The 19,476-nt window shown below is 39.0% G+C and overlaps 1 protein-coding gene across 1 annotated transcript in view; it reads right to left on the bottom strand.

Annotated features, from left to right (window-relative positions):
* Window positions 1–10,200: 10,200 nt before the first annotated feature.
* Window positions 10,201–19,476, bottom strand: part of LOC128094269 (vomeronasal type-2 receptor 116-like) — a 30,591-nt gene continuing 21,315 nt past the window's right edge. Inside the window, exons 4-6 of the mRNA XM_052712509.1 lie at window positions 18,548–18,775; window positions 18,054–18,173; window positions 10,201–11,112 (exon numbers count right to left, since the gene is read on the bottom strand). Of these exons, the coding sequence (XP_052568469.1) occupies window positions 10,201–11,112; window positions 18,054–18,173; window positions 18,548–18,775 (1,260 nt within the window). The remainder of the gene's footprint in view (window positions 11,113–18,053; window positions 18,174–18,547; window positions 18,776–19,476) is intronic.

The raw sequence follows: 19,476 nt of genomic DNA, 5'->3' as shown, positions 1-19,476 counted from the left end.
GAGAGTAGGAAGTAGCAGGGTATATAAGGCTGATGGATAGTCAATAAGGGGCTCTCTTTGAATGATGAATCACGGTGTGTCCTGAGTGCTGCTTAACCTCCACGTCCCTCTCCAGTTCTCGGTCCCAGGCCTTGAGGGTCGCGGCAAGTGGAGGTTCCATGTAGACTTGGAAAGAAGGGGTAAGCGTAAGAGGCTCACCTTCACAAAGGAAGGGGGAGGATTCGATGTAACAGAGTAAAATAGGGTATGTACCATGGGGAATTCCACAGCTAGGGCTCAGTTGGCCACTGAGTTGAGAGAGCTGTTGCAGAAACAAGGAACAGGTGTTAAGTCTAGTACTGCACTCACATTTGTGGACACTAGGCTGAAGGTAGCCTGTGGTTTCTGACAGGAGGAGGGTTGAATATCCCTGATTGGGAACAGGTGAAACATGATCTACAGACGGCATTGCAGGGTACGGGACCAGAGGAGTTTCCTATTGCAGCCTTTTCTCTTTGGAGGCTGGTAAAGGATGCGTTACTAACTGACAAGGTGAAAGTGAAGGAAAAATTAGCAGAATGTGAGCAGGCTTTTGCCACTGCCCAGGAAGCTGAAACTAATGAATCTTTAAAAGAGGAAAAAGAGGAAGAGAAGGCTATGAAACCCCACAAGAAACTTGCAGTTCAGGATGATGAGAGTGACCTTGAGTCTATATATGAGTTGTTGGATGAGGAGGAACAGTTAGAGAAAGAGATCGAAGAATTACAAAGGCGGCTGCAGAAAACGAAAGTAAAACATAAAGAGCCTTCGGCTCCGACCTGCTGTTGTCCGCCTCCTCATTATCCATACTGGTTGGATAGAGACAATCAGGGTGATAAGGAGGAAGGGAAACGGAGGGGAGTTATCTGGCAGGATACTGTGCAGGCTTATCCCGTTTCCGAAACTGTTAATGCTGCCGGACAAGCCATCAGGAATCATGTACCTTTGACATTTAAAGAAATGAAACAATTAAAAGAAGCAGTGAGCAGTTATGGTCCGCAGGCTCCATTCACTGTGACACTTTTTGAGTCCTTTTCAGCTAGTTATTTAACACCTAGCAATTGGCAGCAATTATGCCATGCTGCCCTGTCTGGAGGAGATTATCTCTTGTGGAAAAGCGAGAATCACGAAAGATGCTTAGAGCTGGCACGCATTAATGCTCGGGCCGGTCAACCCCAGAGGAATTATGACATGCTGGCAGGCACAGGGCAATCCGCTGATATTCAACAGCAAATATTGTATGACCCTGGCACTTACGCTCAAATAGCTAATGCAGCGGTCTAAGCCTGGAAATCTCTGCCAAACCTTGCTTCGGGAGAACAAATTTCAAATGTCTTGCAAGGTCCTTCAGAACCATATGCAGATTTTGTGTCACGGCTTTTGCAATTGGCAGGAAAGATCTTTGGAGATTCTGATCAGGCTATGCCAGTAGTTAAAGAGTTGGCATATGACAATGCAAATAAGTATTGCAAAGAAGCATTAAGAGGGAGCAAAGGCAGGAGTTTGAATGACATGCTTCGTGTCTGCAAAGACATAGATGGTAATCATATTACTGGACAAGTTTTAGCTGCTGCCATAAGACATGGCTTGCAAGGAATGAATGGCCGAGGTTCGCGACCTAAAGGATGTTTCCAGTGCAGGCAGGAAGGCCATTTGAAACGTGATTGCCTACAAAACAATCCAAACCAGTCACCTGGAATATGTCCCAAATGTAAAAAGGGTCGGCACTGGAATAGTGAATGTAGATCTAAGTTTGAAGCACAGGGTAACCCACTACCTTCGGGAAATGGGGGACGGGCCCCGCTCCGGGCCCCGAAAGCCAGAGTGTACAGAGCTATGCAGACCCAAACAGTAATCCCAGGCAGTGGTTGCCTCCATTTCATTCCACAAAACAACCCCTTTAAATTGACCAACTCAGTCAAGGAGCACCAGGAAGTGCAGGACTGGACCTCAGTTCTGCCACCAGAGCAATCTTAACCCCTCAAATGGGACCTCAAGCACTACCCACTGGAGTTTATGGCCCCTTACCAAAAGGATCTGTGGGACTGCTTTTGGGTAGAAGTAATGCGTATATGAAGGGCATAAGGATTTTGCCTGGAGTGATAGATAATGACTATGAGGAAGAGATAAAAATCATGGCAGAGGCAACACAGGGTGTCTTAGTGATCCTGCAAGGGGAGAGTATAGCTCAGCTACTTCTGCTTCCTATTGTTTCTACAAAAAATAGAAGTTTATGTGTAGCTCAGGGAAAGGGAGGTTTCGGGTCTTCTGGTACTCCTCAAGCATTCTGGGTAGCCCACCTAGACTCTAGGCCTAAATTAGAATTAAAAATTCAAGGTAAATCTTTTGTGGGGATTCTTGATACTTGGGCAGATGTATCTGTTATATCCAAAGAATATTGGCCTGCATGATGGCATCTGGAGGATTCTACAGCAGTGTTACAGGGCATAGGACAGAGCAGACCACAGAAAAGTATCTGCATATTGAAGTGGAGTGATCAGGAGTGGCATGAAGGACATTTTCAACCTTATGTTGTATTAGGTTTGCCTACTAACCTGTAGGGAAGAGATGTGTTAGAAACCATGGGAGTGGTTTTCACTACTCAAGCTCTAAAGGGAGAAAATCCATTCATTAATAACATAAGGATGGATATGGGATGGACACCAGGAAAAGGGCTGGGAAAGGCAGAGCAGGGTTGTGTTGCTGCTCTTACTGCCAGCGATGGGGTCACCAGACTACCTGGAGATCGGAGAGGCTTAGGGCATTTTTAGTAGTGGTCACTGGTGTATGGCCTTATCCCATACCTATGACTTGGTTATCTGATGAGCTTGTGTGGGTAGATCAGTGGCCCATACCACCAGAAAAATTGAGGGCTGCCCATGAGTTAGTGTAGGAACAATTGTTGGCAGGGCATATTGTCCCTTCCATGTCCCCCTGGAATACTCCCACTTTTGTTATCAGGAAAAGGTCGGGAAAATGGAGACTTTTACAAGATTTACGTGCAGTAAATGCCACTATGCAGTTAATTGGGGCTCTTCAGCCAGGCCTTCCCAGCCCAGTTGCTATTCCCAAAGATTGACATTTGATAGTGCTAGATTTGAAAGATTGCTTTTTTACTATTCCTTTGGCTCAGCAAGATTGCCAGTGTTTTGCATTTTCTGTTCCTTTTATTAATTATAAGGAACCATATAAGTGGTATCATTGGGCTGTTTTACCTCAAGGAATGGCTAATAGCCCTACTATGTGTCAAATGTATGTTGCAGAAGCCATACAACCCATTAGAGCAAAGTTTCCATATGTATGTATTATACATTATATGGATGAAATATTATTGGCAGCATCCACCCATGACTGTGTATTACAAGTTTATGCAGATTTGCAACAAGAATTTGCAGCTGCAGGATTAGTGATTGCCCCAGAAAAGGTACAAAATATGGCTCCTTATCAGTATTTGGGATATACTATAAATTCTGTAGGGATATTTCCACAGAAATTACAATTTCATATTGCAGAATTAAAGACATTGCATCATTGGCAGAGATTTTTAGGGGAAATTCAATGGCTCCGCGCCTCATTCCAAATACCCACTGGAGAACTTAAGCCTCTCTATGATATTTTAAAAGGAGATTCTTCCCCGACTTCCTTAATGACCCTATCAGCAGAAGCCAAGGTCGCTTTAGGAAAGGTAGAACAAGCACTACAAGAACTCCAAGTGCAACAAATAGATTATACCAAACTCTTATTATTGCTAATTCTTCCCTCTGAATTTTCACCTATGGGAGTATTTTGGAAAACAAGGCCCATAATTTGGGTGCATTTATCTGCATCCCCATCTAAAACTTTGAATGCATATTATGAATTAGTAATTCAACTCCTATGGAAAGCTAAATATATGAGGGAATCCTTGTTTGGAAAGTCTCCTGAGTGCATTGTACTCCCTTATACACAAGAAATGTTAACTTATTTGCAAAGAGAACATGAAGCTTGGTGCCTTTTCTTGTGTACTTTCACAGGCTATATAGATAATCATTATCCAAAACATAAACTTATAGAAAGCTTTAAGGTGTATAGTTTTATTTTTCCGCATATTGTAAAACAGGAACCTATTAAGGGTGCTTGTTTAATTTTTACTGATGTATCTAAAGGAGGTTTTGCTGTGGCCATCAGTGGGGATGAGGTAACATGGGTAGCAGTGCCCACCATGTCTGCACAACAAGCTGAGATTACAGCTTTATAATTGGCTTTGCAAGTTTACTCTTTAGAACCTGTAAATGTCTATACTGATAGTTGCTATGTGGCCTAAATGATGCATAGTATTGAAACCACTCCATACATTGAAAAACAGTCTGCAGTACATTCTCAATTACTGACCATTCAAAGGTTAATTTGGGCTAGGAAACATCCTCTGTTTGTGGGCCATATTCGAGGGCACTCTGGTCTTCCAGGGGCACTTGCAGAAGGCAATGCCGCTGCAGAGGTAGCTACTCATTTCACTTGTGTAGTCACCACCTTTGATCAGGCATTTCAATTACATCAGAAATTCCATCTCAATGCACAAACTTTACAGCATCGTACTGGCTGTACTTGCACTGAGGCCTTAAAAATTGTATCTACTTGTGCCACTTGTGCTCCTTTTATTCATGTACCATCATTAGGTGTTAATCCTTGTGGCCTACGTCCCAATGATATCTGGCAAATGGATGTCACACATATTTCAAGTTTTGGAACTTTATCATATGTACATGTGTCTGTGGACACGTATTCTCATTATATAGTAGCCACCCTTCACAAGGGGGAGCATGCACAAGATGTAATTAAACATCTTTTGGCTGCTTTCTCTTATATGGGAGTTCCACAGTGTATTAAAACAGATAATGGGCCAGCTTATGCCAGCCAAAGTCTTCAGAAATTTTGTTCACAATGGAATATAATTCATGAAACTGGCATTCCCTATAACCCTCAAGGACAAGTGATAATTGAATGAGCACATAAACATTTAAAGACTTATTTGCAAAAAACAAAAGAAGGTGAGATGTACAGGGATATACAGGGACCACAATTACTCCTTTCCATTACTTTATTTATTTTAAATTTTTTGCTTGTGGATGTTCATGGGCGTACTGCTGCTCAATGGCATTTTTTGAGCCCCTCTCCCTCTGAGGTTCTGGTCAGGTGGAAGGATCTTTCCACAGCACATGGCAGTCCCTGGCACTGCTATTGGCTAGGGTGAGGGAAGCAGTTTGTGTATACCCTTCAGGTGCTGAGAAACCAATCTGGATACTAGAACGGTGTGTTTGGCCTGTGGAACAGACACAGAAATCTCAACATGAAGAATCTCATGATTCCAATGGTGCTGATGGTCCTTAGCCCTTAGGTCTACACAGAGTCTTCATGGAGCCTGGTTAAGAATCCTCCAGTTTTGTTGCCAGTAAGTATTGAAAGCTCTGTGTTTCCTGCTGTCTTTGCCTCTAATTGGACTATTGGAACTGCAGCTAGTAATGTTAAACATGATGTGCAAAGCAAAAATGTCACCATGAATTTATGTTATTCCCTATGCTTTGCTCGAAACATTACTGCAGGATTCAATTATACCAATTTTTTTCTTTATTCTATGGAATGGCTCGGGTGTGGGAGGGGAGGAGTTAAATTGTTCAGCCTTGAATTGCAGCCTAAGTAATTGCTGGAGTCCCAATGTCACGCATGCTGTGGTGGTGAGAATTCCTGCCTTTGTCATGATACCACTGGAACAGAATGCAGCAGAATTTCCCTTGCAACTCCGTCGCAGAAGATGGGACCTTGGCATAACTGCTGCTGTAATTGCTGCCATTGCAACTTCAGCTGTTGCAGCCACTGCAGCTGGATTGGCTATTTCCCAGGGAGTGCAACAGGCTACTAATACTAATGCCCTGTCGGAAAGAATGGCTGGTGCTTTGGACATCCAACAGACTTTAAATGGACAATTAGACAACATATGTTATGTGCCTATGGTTTTCTGAAATATGTGTAACCCCTCATATTGTTGTGAATGCATCTGCTAAGGTTAAAGAATTGAATGATTACTTAAGTGGGCCATGGAATGCAAGTTTTGTAAATTTTACTTTGCAATTAGTTGATGCCATTGTTCATATTAATGAAATTAGAGTCACTCCTATTGATGAAAATGTTTGGTGGCAAGCTATGTCAAAAAATGCTGGATGGGTTACTAGGTGGTCAGGGTCCATTTCCCTACTTATCCTGTGTTTATTGGGTCTTGGGCTCAGATTCTTCATGGTGTACCAATGGCGTCTCCAGTTTAGTGAAGGCCAACAGGCAACCAAGCAAGCTTTATTAGCTATGCAGCCCCCTGAATCTGCTCAGGAGTGGTTACATATGTTGGAAAGATAGTACCCAAAGACGGGCAACTCCTGTGCCATGCTGACGACCTAAGACAGGGGATAGAAGGGCCTCCTCGAGGATGGGTAAGTGAGACAGGATGCTACAGGTGACCTAAGATAGGGGCTATCTGTGTGCTTTAAAAAAGAAAAGGAGAAGACATGTTGGCAGCAGACACTGAACAGGCCTGGTGCATAGCCTGTTTGCTTGCCCTAAGTTGCCCTAAGGTGCCCTTTTGTTCTTCCTCTTTTCCTGTGGTCAGCAAGTCACAGGATGTTTAAGATATAGCTATTGCTGGAACATTGTTTCCAGAATCAGCTCTCTGTTGATTTGCTTGCGGTTTTCCTGTTTGGCTGAGCTGCTGGGACACGGGTGGGAACCTGAGGACCCTGACCCCATGGAGAGTAGGAAGTAGCAGTGTATATAAGGCTGATGGATAGTCAATAAGGGGCTCTCTTTGAATGATGAATCATGGTGTGTCCTGAGTGCTATTTAACTTCGACATCCCTTGCCAGTTCTCGGTCCCAGACCGTGCGGCTTGCGGCAGTCCTCCATTGTAATTGAGGACCAGCCTCCATGATTGCTATAATCAAGTCTTTTCAGTCTTGAGGGTTAATTTATTGCAAGTTAACCACAAGCTTAACATCTGCTTCACAAAAGGTGAATGCATGCCCTATGAAACTATTGCTTCCTTGAATCTCCTCAAATCCAGCGTTTGCACTGGAGTCCATTCAGCTCTTACACAGTCTTGAGGATATCTATCATTTAGCAGTTTCTGTAAGGTTACAGGATAAATTAAATTTGGCTGTTTGAAAACCTTAGGTTGTTCCTCTGTAACCTTATAATGCAGCTCTGAGATTGGTTCTCCTTTAAATTCCTCTGTCTGGGTCTGAATATCTCTATTATCATATCATGTTTTAATAAATTTTTCTAAAACTTTTATCTTGGCTCTCATATTAACCAACTTTTTAAATGATGAAACAAAAATGATCAAACAGATAATGTTTATAATTGACATTACACAAATCCCATCTAAATTAATTGTCCTCTCCTTTAATTGTTCCATTTTCAAACTGTGCATCATGTAATCATACAGAGACCTAACTCTCTCCATCATAATAGTGTTACCCCTATTTTAACATGGGGAAAAACTCTCTCTTTAGACAAATTCCTCCCTTTAAGAATTTCCAGTTGTCTCAATAAAACTGCCAATGATGACAATTCAGATGTGAGGCTGACTGCTTCTGTGCAGAAGAGTAGAAGCCCTAGCAGGTTTCAAGGCAGCTACCTAGTGTGGTTGCAGCCTAAGGAGTGGGTCCATGGAGAGCATACAACCTCCCAGCCAAAGAGCCAGCCAGCTGCATGGAAGAACATGTGAAAGTGAAGTCCAAAAGTCTATGTAGTTTGCCCCAGCTAGATTGCAACAGAAACTTAGCCACCAGGGTAGTGACTGTGGCCACACAGAGCTACAGCCTGTGCCATTGGCTACAAAGCCACAGGCAAGTGGCTTTTTTATGAATTAATGCCACACATTGGGTGCCAAATGTAGCATGATTTCTAATTGGTCTTACTAATAAAAACCCGGAGTCAGATATAGGGTTAAAAGCTGATAGATCAGAGAAGCAGAGCAACCAGCCACCAGAAAGACTTCTTAACTCTACTGAATGCTGAGCCTGAAAGGGCAAAGCTCCTGTTTCCACTGTGCCTTATCACTTCTTCTCTCCCACCAGGCATATCACTTTCTGTTTCCTTCTGCCAAGTGCTGGGGTTAAAGGTGTATGCCACCACTGCCTGGCCTCTTAAGGCTAGCTCTGCACTCTGATCTCCAGCCAAGCTTTATTTGGAAGAGCACAAACAAAATATCACTATAGATACTTGATCAACTATGTTCATAGCAGCATTATTCATAATAGCCAGAACCTGGAAATAACCTAGATGCCTCTCAACTGAAGAATGGATAAAGACATTGTGATACATTTATACAATGGAGTATTACTCAGTGGTTAAAAAAATTATCTTCTTTCTATAGATAATAGGTTAATAGTCATTGTAGTATTTTTTGAAAATTTATTTATTTCAGTTTTTTCATACAATATATCATGTTTTTTCCCTCATCAACTACTTCCAGATCTTCCTTATCTTGATACCCACTTACCTTAATGCTTTATAGATTGCAATTTAGATACTCAGTGACATTCTTTAGAGCAAACTGATTTCCACTTTCCTGGAAAGTGTCTTTTGTAAATAACGTGTTGGTGAGTTGTGGGAATTTGTGGCCACCTCCCATTCTCCCTGGTGTGATATTTGTCTGGCTTGAACCTAGTAAATTTTTGTTTATATTGTCACAGTATTTGTATATTCATAAGTGTTTTAGCCCTTTTTAGTTGGCAAGACAGTGTATTCTCAGTTATTCATCTCTTCTCGCTCTTACAATATTTCTGTCTCCTTTTTCTGATCCTTGAGCCTTGAGGTGATGGGCTGACAGAAGTCAGTCCATTTAGGACTAAATACTCCAAAATATATCACTTTCACCATATTTAGATGATATTTTAAAAGATTCCTTTTAATTATTTGCATCTATAAACACAGTGTAACATGGTCATATCTACATCTTGTTTCTACATATATCATTCTATATAATTTTTCAACATGCCTAGCTCCTAATTTTTTGCTTTGGTTTTTGGTAATAAAGTATGGACATTTAGTGATACATTGTTTGTGGTTGTGGGACATGCACTGGAGTATAAAATTCATATCAGAAACTACATCCTCAAAAAGGAATTATCATTCCTCCCTTAGTAATGATCTACTACTAATAGCTTGTCAGATTGGAGTAAAGCCTTACAAAGATGTACTCTTTGTAAGAACCAGGAATTTGTCTTCTTCAGTCATGTGCAGGTTTTTGTAGGTATCACAGATGAAATAGTCAAAATTTTCAAGAAAGCATATTACAACACACCTTTCCATTATCAGACTTTTAAATAAATCCTTTTCCTTATCTTTCATAATATTCCATAAGGTTTTATGGTAAGGGGTTTTAAACAGATGTCCCATTTATGTCTGAGCTGTTAGTCTGTTATTATCAGTGTTTTGTGCAGGTAAATGTCATTCCATTAGCTATAGACTTTTACATGAATAAGCTTCTCTGACTTAGTTTGAGAACACGATAGGCTTCTGACTGCCAACAGAAACATCTATAAAGTAAAGGGACAGCATAGTCACATGTTGATATAAAAGTGTTTTATTATAGGTCCTAGAAACTTTCCACTTATGATTTTTATGAGTATTACTATATAAGTAGTGAAATACTAACATGTGCAATATACCTCAAATCAAATAAAAAAGTAATTTGTTACCCCATAGATTCATCAGCTGTATCATCTTTAGATAGAGTATATATTACCTATTGTGTAAACATAAATATTCTCTCAATTTAACAAACATCTATATACTGTCCTCCTACTAGTATATATTATGTAACTCAACAATGATATACAATTTGTACAAGGAAATGACAATAGAAGAGAAAATTCTTAAAACTAAGGGGCAATTTTGATTTATCAAACTATTAAGTTGAAAAATATTGGAGAGAACCAGTACTACAGATGAAGAAATGGTTCATAACAAGGCTTTGACTCATGAAAACTGAGTCCTTGATCCCATGTTAGAACTCTAATATGAAGCTTATTTTCTACAATGATACGTGAAAACAAATCTCATATTTGACCTGATATTTGATGAATAGTATAAGCTGTGTGGCCTTCTATACCGTTTTGTTACAGGAAATGCTAGTTAAATTCAATGAGAATTTTAAACTTTGGCATGTGTGTCCCTAAACTTGTGAAAAGAATTTCTCTCAGGTTTTAACAAAATAATATAGCATTTTGGAGCAAAGATGCAAAGAAGTAGCCCTGCACTGGAGGTCAAGATGCATAACACCTCCACAATAACCATAGCCTTGCCCTTGGTGCTATGGTACACAGGAAGGAAGGTGATCCAGACACTACAGAAAACCAGCATGCTAAATGTTAGGAATTTGGCTTCATTGAATGTGTCAGGCAAATTCCTGGCCAAGAAAGCTACAGTGAAACTTGCTAGAGCAATAGAACCCAAGTATCCCAGGACAGAGTAAAAGGCCATAACCGAACCTTTGTTGCAAACAATCAAAATATGGCCATGCTCAACGTGCCTATCAGTATCAACAAATGGAGGAGAAGTACCCACCCAGATTCCACAGAGGATCAGTTGAATCATGGTGCATGTGGGAATGATCAAATTAGATGCCCCTGATAGTAGCAGCCACCTCATCATTTTACCTGGAACAGTGACCTTGAATGCAAGTACTACAGTAACTGTCTTGGCCAAGACGGTAGAGACAGAAACAGTAAACAAAACTGCAAATATGGTCTGCTGCATGATACATGTTGCCCTATGTGGTTGTCCGATGAAGAGCAAAGAACAGAGAAAACAACAGATGAGTGACAGCAGCAGGAAGTAACTGAGAACTCTGTTATTGGCCTTGACAATAGGAGTGTCTTGGTTCCTCAAAAAGACACCAAATATAACAGCTGCAAATGCAGAAAAGCACAGAGCCAAGCACACCAGGGCCATCCCTATGGGGTCTTCATAAGACAGGAATGTCACAGTTTTTGAAAGGCAATGAGTTCCTTCTGTGTTGGCATATTGATCATCTGGACACTTCAAGCAATAATCCATGTCTGTTTAAGGAAAAAAACATATCATCCTGTTTAATATTTATCTATTATTTAAGTATATATCTATGCATCAGATATCTAAAATACTTTATCAGTACATCAAAATGCATTAGGCAAAGTGACCTTTCCTGTTGTCATAGGTGACATTTCATTGGGGTAACTTATGAGAACTAATCTTGATTTTCAATTCCTATGAACCCCATGTGTGACTAAGCAAACATAATTCTTTACAATTTTTATATATTCAAGACATTTAGTAAGCTGAAATAAAACTGTAGGCTGCATGAAAATATATATTGGTTGCCACAAGGAAATACTTTGGAGTGCATAATTCATAGAATCATTTATTTATTATTCACAGTTCTCTAACCTGCTCAGTTCTCTAACAAAATATTATCGCCTGGCTATCAGCCATAAGAGAAGATTCAACATCCATGTCCTGATGTGGCTCCTTACACATACACACTCTATTCAATCCATATCTAGCTTTAAAATTTCCTTTAATAAGAGCCAAGGAAAGCAGATTTATGAACCAATTATGCCCCAAGACTACACAGTAAAAATGTGACCCTATATTTATGTTTCAATGTATGAATTTTTGCCCAGGGCTGTGGGAGTATACAGCAGGTGACAACTAGTGTCAACCAACTAGACATATAACTAACTCCCTGATGGGGAGCCCCACCTGGAAAAGCTGTGGGATCACTGGCTGTCAAAACTGGCTGTTTTCTATCCGTAACTTTCTCATGTGCTGCCATTATACCTCCCTAAAAGAACAGCTGTGGGGCTCATTACACAGCCCACTGATAGTGTGTTTAACATCTTTGGGCATACTTAAAATTGTGGATAGTCAGGTTATGATTTCTGTTTAAGATATATAATTCTGATGTATAGAAATAATACCATAATTTTCTTTATTTTACTGATGTAGGAAAGTAACAGTATTCTCAGTCTCAAAGACAGCTAATTTTGGACTTCAGAACAAATTCAAAACAGATTCAACTACCCTTGCAGAAAATACACAAAGACTAATTCCAGGTGTTGTTTATTGCTAAATCAAAGCCAGACTGTTTACATTGAGACATATCTCCTTGCAGTAGCTCTCTTTCTGCACATACCCTGACTGCTCAAGGTTTAGCCAATTTTTTACTATCTGGGATACCTCATCAACTTAGAGGTACATGCATGGGTCAGTGTGACATTACTAGCCTAAGAGAAACTATGTGACTTATCTTGTGTTTTGAGAATGGGTAGGGCCCTGAAAAAAATGTCACTTATAATCATCCAGACTTTGGCTGTGAGGGAAGAGTAACAGCAGAAGTATAGAGAGAGATGGCTGTGTAGAGCTATGTGAGAGCTGCTGCAGAATGTGAGTGAAGTGTGTGTGTGTGTGTGTGTGTGTGTGTGTGTGTGTGTGTGTGTGTGTGTTAAGAGATCAAGAAGTATGAGAGAAGTGTGAGGGAGTGAGTAAAAGAGTAAGTGAGCAAAGAGGGAGTGAATAATGTAGAAGTATGTGTATGCAAGTAAGTATGAGAGAGAGAAAAAGAGAGAGAGAGAGAGAGAGGCAGGGAAGAGAGCTATGTGAAAGAGCTGCTGATACATAGAGGAGCTGTGCCTAGGAACTGTGTAAAATGTTGTATGGTGAGGGATCTATGTAAACAATATGTTTATCTGTGTGCTGTGGGATGTTCTGTGTGTTAAATGTGTTTCTCTGATTGGTTAATAAATAAAACACTGATTGGCCAGTAGTCAGACAGGAAGTATAGGTGGGACAATGAGAGAGGAGAATTCAGGGAAGTGGAAGGCTGAGGCAGAGAGACGCTGCCAACCACTGCCATGAAAAGCAAGATGTAAGAGACTGGTAAGCCACAAGCCATGTGGCAACTTATAGAATAATAAAAATGGGTTAATTTAAGATATAAGAACAGTTAACAAGAAGCCTGCCATGACCATACAGTTTGTAAGCAATATAAGTCTCTGTGTTTACTTGGTTGTGTCTGAGTGGCTGTGTGACTAGCAGGTGAGAGAGATTCATCCAGACTTTGGGCCAGGCAGGAAAACTCTAGCTACAAATGGCTCCCAACAGCTTCCTCGTTGTCTCTCTCAAGTTAGTGGCAGCCTAAATGTTTGAGCTACTCTATGGCAAGTTTGTGGTGTGCATGCAGGCTTGACCTATGCTATGTTACACAGAGGTGTCTCCAAACTGCTCACTAAGCTGTGTGTTGGATATACTTTTTGCTAGTTAAAAAAAAAAAAGGTTTCTGGGCTACACGCTGCTATGATAAAAACATAGACCCACTGTTTCTGAGAGTTGATGTCTCCCAGAGCTGTTGGAAAACTACCACTGCCATATTGGGAAGTTGAGGTGGGCGGAACCAGCAGCCATAGTAGCTCTTTGCTTCAGTTTAAAGCAATAGGTTCACAATAAGACAGATTCAGATGGGATAAACCTCTAAACAGTGTACAATGTGTGTAAAAATGTACATAGACTAGAAAGAGAGAAAAATAAATATAAACAGTAATATAAAGAAATAGTTTTAAAAAATAAAGTGTTTAAAGAGACAGTAAAGGTATTATAAAATATAAGCCACATAAAGCTGGATATCATACAGAGAATCCAGATTGGGTTTTCTTTGGGATTTTTAACTGCAAAAAAAAAAAAAAAAAACCATTTGATTGTAAAAGCTGTTGAGTTAGCCAATATGGATATTTTAAAGTTACCTTGACTTCAAAATTTGTATGTAAGGATATGTTACTTTGGAAAGGAGGCTCTGCTTTTGTTTCTACAGAAAGCCAGAGTCTACGGATTTGTTCCAGATTAAGATACATCAGGTTTGACCAACCAAGATCCCCTGAAAGGTCTCCAATGACACCAAAGCCCAGATGATCCAACATCCAGAACAATTTCAAGGCAACTGGCTCAGACAATGCACCCTCACGGACTACTCCATAATCCTAAAATTGTCTTTGTGTCCCAATAAGATACAGCACCCCCCCTCCAGCAGGAAGTAGTAAGAGAAGCTATGCCCAAATTCCCAAATATACCAAGCTGGCTTTAGAGATGGAATTGGCTCACTCCTTCTCTAAAAGAAGGTTAAGAAAAGATTAAGAGATTTTTGTGTCCCATATCAGAAGACTCCTCTGGTGTGGGACAGAGAAAAACCAATATTTTTATTTAAAACAGGTTAAATATAAATGCAATCTCTTTCTAAAGAAGAAAAGTGGATATGATATAGATATGATAGGATGAAAGGGTAGATTATTAAACCTACTTTTTGTTTTTGTTTTTGTTTTTTTTTTTTTTTTTTGTTTTTCGAGACAGGGTTTCTCTGTGTAGCTTTGCGCCTTTTCCTGGAACTCACTTGGTAGCCCAGGCTGGCCTCGAACTCACAGAGATCCACCTGGCTCTGCCTCCCGAGTGCTGGGATTAAAGGCGTGCGCCACCACCGCCCGGCTTATTAAACCTACTTTTAAAGATCAACTTGTTTAAAATGTTTTACATTGGTATGGATTTTAGTTTATTGATACAAATTTAAAGTTAATTTTGTTATATTGTATGTATATTTCTACTTTTGTTCAAGGTATTATGTTTGTACAGCTCATTTAAAATTGTAATGGATAATTAAGAAATGAATTAATAATCAGTCATCCATGATAATCATACTTGTATCCATGTTAGTTAAGTTTTCAGGTATATATAGATATATTTCAGATAGATAGGTAATCTTCAAACACTTCAAAGACCTGCAGAATATGGCATTTAAAATGCTTTAAACTTGCCAGGCAGTGGTGGCAAACGCCTTTAATCCCAGCACTTGGGAGGCAGTGCCAGGCAGAAGTTTGTGAGTTTGAGGCCAGCCTGGTCTACAGAGCGAGATCCAGGAAAGGTGCAAAGCTACACAGAGAAACCCTGTCTCGAAAAACCAAAAAAAAAAAAAAAGAAAAAAGAAAAAAAATGTTTTAAAAATTTAGACTTTCTGGAGAGTGAGACATGTCTGCTCCTGGCAGCACCGGATTTACTTCAGAGAGGAGGATGGGCCTCAAAGACACTCTATATGGAGTTTATCTTCTTCTTGGCAAAAATAGCCATTTGGGCAAGAAACTGTTCTTGCCTGGACGGCTTGATCAACTGGACATGCAAGACCCATAGGAAGGTGACCACTGAACTTTGCTTGGCAAAATGGTCCTTCAGGTTCTGCTTCTCAAAGGAAACTGCCAGACATTCTACAGGACACTGAGAAAAGTGACTGAGAGACTCTAGGCCTGTGAGCTGAAGACAGATGCCCCAATTTTACAAAGGAACATTAGATGACTGTCCAGGCTGCCAGCTGTCTCTGTCTACTTTGCAAGACTCCCAAAAGTTGCTTGCATCCTTCTCCCATTTCTTGGGTAATAGTATATTATTCTGGGGTCTTCGATATAGTTGAAGGCTAGAGTTATAATTTCCTCAGTTATGATAAAAGATAAGTTAGATATAAAACCTTAGACTCACAAATATAGACTAGATAGGATATCTTCTTTAATTTTGCCGAATAGACTAGGTATTATAAATAGACTAGATATTGTAACTGTAATTCTTGCTTGATAATTATTTTGTTATCTGTGATTTTACTATGTGAAAGTTAAAACCTTCCTTTTTGAAAAAAAGGAAAGGGGAAGTGCTGTGGGATGTTCTGTATGTTATATTTGTTGCTCTGATTGGTTAATAAATAAAACACTGATTGGCCAGTAGCCAGGCAGGAAGTATAGGTGGGACAATGAGAGAGAATTTGGGGAAGTGGAAGGCTGAGGCAGAGAGACGCTGCCAGCCACTGCCATGAAAAGTGAGATGTAAGGTACCAGTAAGCCACGAGCCACGTGGCAACTTATAAGTTAATAGAAATGGCTTAATTTAAGATATAAGAACAGTTAACAAGAAGCCACCATGGCCATACAGTTTGTAAGCAATATAAGTCTCTATGTTTACTTGGTTGTGTCTGAGCGGCTGTGTGACTAGCGGGTGACAGAGATTTGTCCTGACTTTGGGCCAGGCAGGAAAACTCTAGCTACAGCTGTGGCTGTGTGGAGATTTGTAACTATGGGGAAGCAAGAAAAATGAAGCTATATGGAAAAGAGATGTAGAAGAGAAATGTATGTAAAAGAAAGATGTGTAGCAATATGAAAAATGTATGTATATAAAGATGCGTAGCTGTATGCAGCAGTGTGGAGATATGTAGCTGTCTAGAGCCAGAAAGAGTCAGTGACCATTCTTTAGATGAAGTAAAAGAGAAAGTTATTATCAGAAGGCATAGATGTTTCTTTATTTTACCAGTCAGATAGATAGAAACTTATTTCTAAACACCCTCAGATAGAAAAAGCCTAATCATCAGATAGAAAAGTATTTTTCCTAAACCCTAGCTACTCTGAAGGTTTCTAGTCACAACACTGGAGCCAGCTACCCCTGCCTGCAATAAATTTTGGTAGGACACAGTATTTACCAGTATTATTTCATCTATAATATTTGACTATCAATTACTGCAGGGGCGTATTATTTATTAAAAAGTCATCACAAGCAAGGTAACTCTGCATCTCTCAAGGACATATATGTGACTTTAGTACTGGACAGGGTGAAGATGATCCTCCATGTGCATTTTTGTTATTGTTGCCATAATATAGGTAGGTTTCTTTCAATCTCATTGTCTCAACTGATCAGACTGATAAGTGAAGACATTTCTAGTGTTGCGTCTTTCCATCTGGGAAAGCACATTCTGTTTCAGTTATTTCCATCTTCTCCCAATTTTCTATAGGGCCTTATCTAAACTGACAGGCAGATTTTTTTTTTTAAAATCAAGTTTTTAATTATTTTACAATTATTCAGAGTTTTAAAATGCTATATTTTCAAGCTTTTCCTTATATTCCTGAAAGCGTAAGCATAACTTAAAATGTTTCTTTGTAGAATCTCCTGGTACAACCAGCACTATGACAATAAATGCTACTCTCAATTTGTATTTGATTTCCCTGCCATAGTTTCATCCATGAATTTCATACATTTTCTCTATACAATATGCCATTAAAATGTTTTATTTACTTGCATTATTCACTGTAATCTTTAACCACAAATGTTGGAATTTCAGTACAAATTTTCTTCATCTGAACTCCACACCCTTATCGAATTTCCAATTTTCCAATGTTCAAACCATTATTCCCCAGTTTCACACTGGTCTGAGGATGAAGTAAAACTATGTTTATAGTTTTCTATATTTCATTACTCCAACGGAAGATATTTCCACTCATTAGTTGCTTGGTACATTAAAATTAACTTTACTTTCACAGATTCCATTGGAATATTGTCCTGGTGAATATATTACCACCTATTCAATCCAAATGGTCCATGTACATACTAATTTCCCAACATTATAATGAAAGCATTAATTCATATTCTATATGTGGATTTCCAAATTCCACAGTGAACCAGAATACAATTAAAAATACAACCTACTGAGTGACAACATCATATTCCATAGCTCACATTACAAAACACATATTTCTCAAAAAGAATGCAGCATCCCTGAGCATCTACACCTTGTCACAAAGCTCATGACTTCAAAATCAAAGGAGTTCAGTCTCATGTCTTGAGAAAGACAAAAAATAGATGCAATTTATTCCCAAATCCTGAATTCCAAGCTGAGGATAAATGCTATAGTTTAGTAGTCTGAAGCAGTTTGCAGAATAAACTATTATGTGCAGTGCTTCCACATGGAGTCAAACCTACAGGTTGAGAAACAGACCTGTGTGTGTGTGTGTGTGTGTGTGTGTGTGTATTACAAGAAGCAGAATTATTGTTTGTTTTTTAGTTTAAAGATGGTATTAAACATTTAATTTCCAATAAAGACCTCTCTGTGAATTATACAACAATGGGAGAAATTAATTAATCCAGTGAAGTTTTTAGTAAAATGTGTACTTATCTGTCATGTTGGAAATTTCATTCTCGGGACAGGGTGTACAGTCAAAGCAACAGAGAGCCTGTCCATCTTGAAGGGATTTTCTAAATCCTGGACTGCAAGGTGTACTGCATATTGAAGGTGGAGTCTATAAAAAATGACACATGCATTAACAATTTATTTATTGGGCAAGAGGGACTTACAACATAATGCTACTGTAAAAACTCCTTTTACAAACACAAATTAAATTGTAATGCATCATTTAATTGTAGTTTGAAATATTTATTTTGAAGTTTTTGATTTGCATGTTATAAAGTATCCATCTTAGATATGCATGTACATGCACATGTACACACATATTTTCTGTAAAACTCTTAGAAAGATAGCAAATCATGAAAGGAAATTTAGGTTCATGAATAAATGGCTAAACATTAAAATGCATATCCCCTCAAGAAAAACAAGACCATCAAAGATTAAGTTTCTTCTGTTACATGTGGAGTATTAAAGTTAAGTCTATCATACCTGTCTAATATCTGTAGCCCACTCTATCATTTCATCAGACATAAGCAATTGTTGTGGATGTGGCAAGTATTGGGAAAACTTGCCTATTTTCACCTTAAGTCCAAAACTTTGTAGAAAATTTCCAGTGTAGAAAATGTCATACTCTGTATCCAGGTTGGCTTTCTGATTCATGTTCACTAAGTCTCCAGCAGGATTTACAAATTGGATGTTCTTCAGGAAAGGGACAACCTAAAACACATTTATTATTTTAGTTTGAACTATGCCTATACATCAGGACAGAAAATATGAAGTACAGATTTCCTCTGATTTTTCAATTGTATTCTTAACTTAATAAAAGGAGATAAAAATTCATATAGAAGTAAAATATCATTATTAAGATTTAGACATATCAGTTTTCATTAGCGTTAATGCTCCAAAAAATACACAATTAATTATATGCTCCACTTCTTTCTGCTATCAGTATTATCTTATAGCAGCTAAAATTGAGGTCCTAAGTCAGTGGAAGAAGGAGTTGATTTCAGTTGGGAACTATTTGTTACACTGATAACCAACAGTTGTACCACTTAAATTACCAGGCATTTTCTTGGTTCTATTTAATAATTTTTAGATAAATACACAAATAATATAATGCATAAAAATAAATTAATAAAAAAAGATTTCCTTTGCCAGGCAGTGGTGCCAAATGCCTTTAATCCCAGCACTCAGGAGGCAGAGGCAGACAGATCTCTGTGAGTTCGAGGCCAGCCTCGTCTGCAGAGTGAGTTCCAGGACAGGCTCCAAAACTACACAGAGAAACCCTGTCTCAAGAAACTAAAACAAAAAAAATTCCCAAGAAAGCCCAAAGTGTTTTTTTCCCAGCTATTAAATACATGATATTTCTATATGGTAGTCATATTCTGGACAATATTATTGGCTTCAATTGTCAAATG

The sequence above is a fragment of the Peromyscus californicus genome, unplaced genomic scaffold (genome assembly GCF_007827085.1).
Source record: "Peromyscus californicus insignis strain IS unplaced genomic scaffold, ASM782708v3 Scaffold_4__1_contigs__length_199733344, whole genome shotgun sequence".
In the NCBI taxonomy this organism is placed as follows: domain Eukaryota; kingdom Metazoa; phylum Chordata; class Mammalia; order Rodentia; family Cricetidae; genus Peromyscus; species Peromyscus californicus.
This window is presented reverse-complemented; position numbering and strand designations above follow the sequence as displayed.